Source organism: Mesocricetus auratus, unplaced genomic scaffold (assembly GCF_017639785.1).
Source record: "Mesocricetus auratus isolate SY011 unplaced genomic scaffold, BCM_Maur_2.0 Super-Scaffold_15014, whole genome shotgun sequence".
In the NCBI taxonomy this organism is placed as follows: domain Eukaryota; kingdom Metazoa; phylum Chordata; class Mammalia; order Rodentia; family Cricetidae; genus Mesocricetus; species Mesocricetus auratus.
The window spans coordinates 4,721,688-4,725,894 of NW_024429186.1; the positions used below are offsets into that span (position 1 = coordinate 4,721,688).

Here is a 4,207-nt window from a genome sequence, read left to right on the forward strand (position 1 = left end):
AAGGGCTAGATGTCTTTTTATGCAGAACATTTATTTCTACATGTTTTTCTAGCAGAAGTTCCCTCCCTATGATAAAAATGAATGCCATGTTCCCAATATGTATGCAACCTCGTGGGGAATACATTGTGACAGGTATGAATCCCCTAGGCCAACTCCATGTTAAAGATTACACAAACCTATATTATGTATAAAATAGTGCTTGGGATATCAGTGATTTTATAAAATATCCTATTGTCTTCCTCCAACTGGAAATTATGGGTTGACAAGAAGGCCAGGGAATCTTCTATTTCAAGTCCATGAATTGAACTGGACTGAGATTCTGCTCTATTGTGAAAGTTCCTGCAAATTTGTTGTAAGATATGGTTCAGTTTCTTTCCTGACACCATTATTTTCTTAGACACAGTGTCATGTATTCCAAACGTAACAGATACTTAGATTTCTTCTGCTTCCGTAATTTCTTCATCAATGCAGTTGTGGAGATGAACACAGTTGAACACTATCTTGAAAATATATTTTCTATCAACGAAGTCATGTCCACAGGACCATCAGTGACACTAGATGCTATAAATGCCTCCTTCACCCTTATTTCATCTCAGACATCTGAACCATTAATTCTGTCATCTAAGGCTCACATCTCTCAATTCATGTATTTCAGGGGACATGCAAATTATATCCTCCTGTAATCATGAAAAGCAGCTTGACTATATAGCTCTGGATTCACAGGTCCTCCCATTCTCTGGTCATCACTGATCACACAGAAACATTCAGCATGGAGTTGGAACTGTGCTTAGTTTTCCTTGTTTCATTTTTACAAGGCAATTTATTCATAATAAGAGATGCTTAATGTGGTGAGTTGCTGTAAGTAAGAGAAATAATGGATATTTTGTGTTAGTTTCCTGACAGAAAGGATTTTCTATGTTTGCAGGTGTAAAGTGTGAAGTGCAGTTGGTGGAGTCTGGGGGAGGCTTTGTGCAGCCTGGAAAGTTCCTAAAACACTCCTGTGCAGCCCCTGGATTCACCTTCAGTAGTGCCTGGATGTCCTGCATCCGGCATGCTCCAGGGAAGGGGCTGGAGTGGGTTGCTAGAATTAAAAAAGGTAATAATTATGCAAGAGAATATGCAGACTCCATGATTGGCAGATTCACCATCTCCGGGGAGCAGTGTCTACCTGCAAATGAACAGCTTAATAGGCGGTGACACCGGCATTTATCACTGTACTAGAGACACAGTGAGAGGACTTCAGTGTGAACACTGACAACCTCCCCTGCAGGAGCACTCAGAATCAGCAGGGGGGCACAGATCACACATGGAAAACCAGCACATTGCAGGGACAGGTGCAGATGTAACTGAGTGTTCCTGGGTTCTCAGTCTCAGCTGGCTCTCCTTCTAATGATTTCCCATAATGCTCTCTGTACACATGGTCTGTAAGGAAGGCCAAAATAGAGTTCTGTTTTCCTACACACACACACACACACACACACACACACACTCACAAAAACACACCAGCTAAATGCACAAAATGCTAAAAATCACATAAATGTCTGCTGATATCACCGGGACAAATTTTAATGAAGGTCCTAGGTGTTGATGTGGCTTCTGCTTCATGAGATTCAGGGAAAATCCTAAAATATTCTGATTAGGTCTGAATTTGTTATTAGGGGAATTCAGAGCAGGCACACTGTGTGACGTGTATACCCTAACTGGTCTCAAATATGTATATTTCCCCGTGAACTGTGCACCTTAGTAACATACCTGAGACTTTTTCTGCTACTTAATGGATATATTTCATCATCATCATATATCCTACTATAGTTTGTTCATCTAGAACAACCTCTGACCTTAATTCTCAATATTAATGGGAGTCACTCACATTATACTCAGCTGAGCTCAAGCTGAATTTATTGTGCCCATTGGGGATGGTTGTGTGAAAGTGGTTTGTCCCAGTTTCCCTGACACTTTCTTCCATCTCTTTTCAGAGAATCTAAAAAATTAAAATGCATGGTTAATCTGGGAATATGTCTGCTAAATTAAAATAAAAATATTGCATAAATGAAGGAATTATCATGACCTTTTTCCATCTAGTGCCACGTTGGGTCACTGACAGATATATACCTTACAAAGCAGTGAACTATAAGATTCAGTTCCCTGACCTCTATGAGACAAGTTGTCATTCTTCCTGATAATTTCCCACCTGCATCTGAACTTTGCTTTAAGAAAGTTTGGTTCAATGTGTCCTCTATCCAAGAGCTCCCACACTAATCCTATCTCACAGCAAAGGAGAAACCAGTTTTTTTCCCTATCATGATCTCATTATCAGTAGAAATCAAACATTTTCACTCAACAGTATTTGTATGAGAAGACATTCCATTGAGAAAATGTGTGTTGAACATCTACAAACGTTCATGCCTAATTCTGGGAACAATAAGGAAGACCATGCATGCATTGCTTCCTTTGCAATCTTTTTACCATTTTCTTCTCCGATTGACCACCTTCTCATTCTAATGGTTCCTCTTCTTGTACTTCTGCCTTTTTTCATTGCAGGTAGTCACAGAATCTGCAAGATGATGCTTGCAATATCCTTGTTATAATCCAATATCAGCATTTCAAAACACTCTTCTATGTATTCTGACTTTCAGAGTCGTTTTACTCCATCCTTTATGATTTGCCTCAAAGAAATTTTATCAATGTTTCCCTTGATACTTAGCAAGTATCATCACGTTCATCTGTTCAACAGCATTGTTGGAAGAGAGCAAAAATGAAAACAAAAGGAAATTAATTGTGCAGAGCCCGAGGAGTATGTGCAGAGAGGGGCCAGCTGTCTTGTTTCCTGGACCTAACCAAAGGTTTTCCCTCTCAGGTAACCACATGGAAGACCCAGGAGACATCTTCTATGTCAGCAAGAGTGCATGTCTTGAAGGGCATGAGATCTGACAGAGATAAGTTTAGTTAGTTCCTAGAATCTGTCACTCTCTTTCTACAGGAACAGAAGTGACATAATTTAAAAGCCCTCCCATTCGCCATGTACATAGTTTACCTGTAATCGAAGAATTTTTCATCTGGAAAATCTAGGAGCAGGCAATCTTATCTCATGTAGGGAAAAGTTCAAGGGTTTTCAGTAAAGAGGTAGGGGACGTGACTGGAGAGATGGAAGATATCAGAGTACGGTCCCAGAGTGGAGTGTCTACATCACTTTGTACCTACACACATGTTGCTTTATGACTTTGAGGACATTCAGAAATATTGACCTAATGTACAGGAGTGATGCATGAAACACAGCCCAATCCAGACAAAAACAAAATAATCAAGTTCAAATTTTTCAAAAGCTATTTACAGGAAAATAATATATCAGCTTAAATGTTTTTATTTTTCAAAACTTAGTGTGCACACCAGTTGTTTTTCATGAATCATCACCAAGCTACCTCTTTAAAACCAATTCCTTAATTTAATATCAGTATTCAGCATTCATAAATCATTGCTATTCCTTCTAAAATCATAAAAACTTTATTATAGTGGACTCCATGGCACAAATAAGGCATAGGGGTCTCTGTAGTCCAAAACACAGCAAGATATTTTATTATATCACAAATATGTGATAAATAATGGGCTAATTTTCAATTATTCCTTAATTGTCAGTTTTGACTCCTTCACCTGCTTGAGACATTTATGGGTAATTCATCCACCACAGAGTTCATTCTTCAGCAGGAAATTCAGACAAGTGCTCTCTATGCTCATAAATAAAGAGCCCAGCACTGACCCTGTATCTCTGTTTGTGAAGTTCAGTCCTGATTCCCAGGTGTTTTCATTCAGTATACAACACTGAACTCAGAACATTCACACCAAGTTTCAGTCTGAAAGGAGGTTTCCTTATTGATTTTCAGTGTGATTTGTATGTACAATAAGATTGTTTTAAAAATAAAAATATTTTAATTGAAAGGATTTTTGATATTTTCTATTAAATTGCTGTATTCATCAATATCCCCAATCAAATGCATTCCATACCCATCCCATGCTCATTATCAAATTCATCTTTAATTACTATTTCACATGTTCATAAGATTCTGTTAGTATTTAATTTATTAAGCTCAATTATCATTATTTATATGTACATGTGTTTACAGTAGTCCACTTGGGAATGAATAATTTATCAGGGATACTGCCCTTATAGGAAACTAATGATTCTCTCACTTTTAGTAGACACTTATAACCC

The 4,207-nt window shown here is 38.0% G+C and overlaps 1 gene segment (V, D, J or C); it reads left to right on the forward strand.

Annotated features, from left to right (window-relative positions):
- Positions 1-769: 769 nt before the first annotated feature.
- On the forward strand, positions 770-1,197 carry LOC121139205. The segment is given in 2 exon segments: positions 770-815; positions 926-1,197. Coding segments are annotated over 2 exon segments (318 nt in total).
- Positions 1,198-4,207: the final 3,010 nt, after the last annotated feature.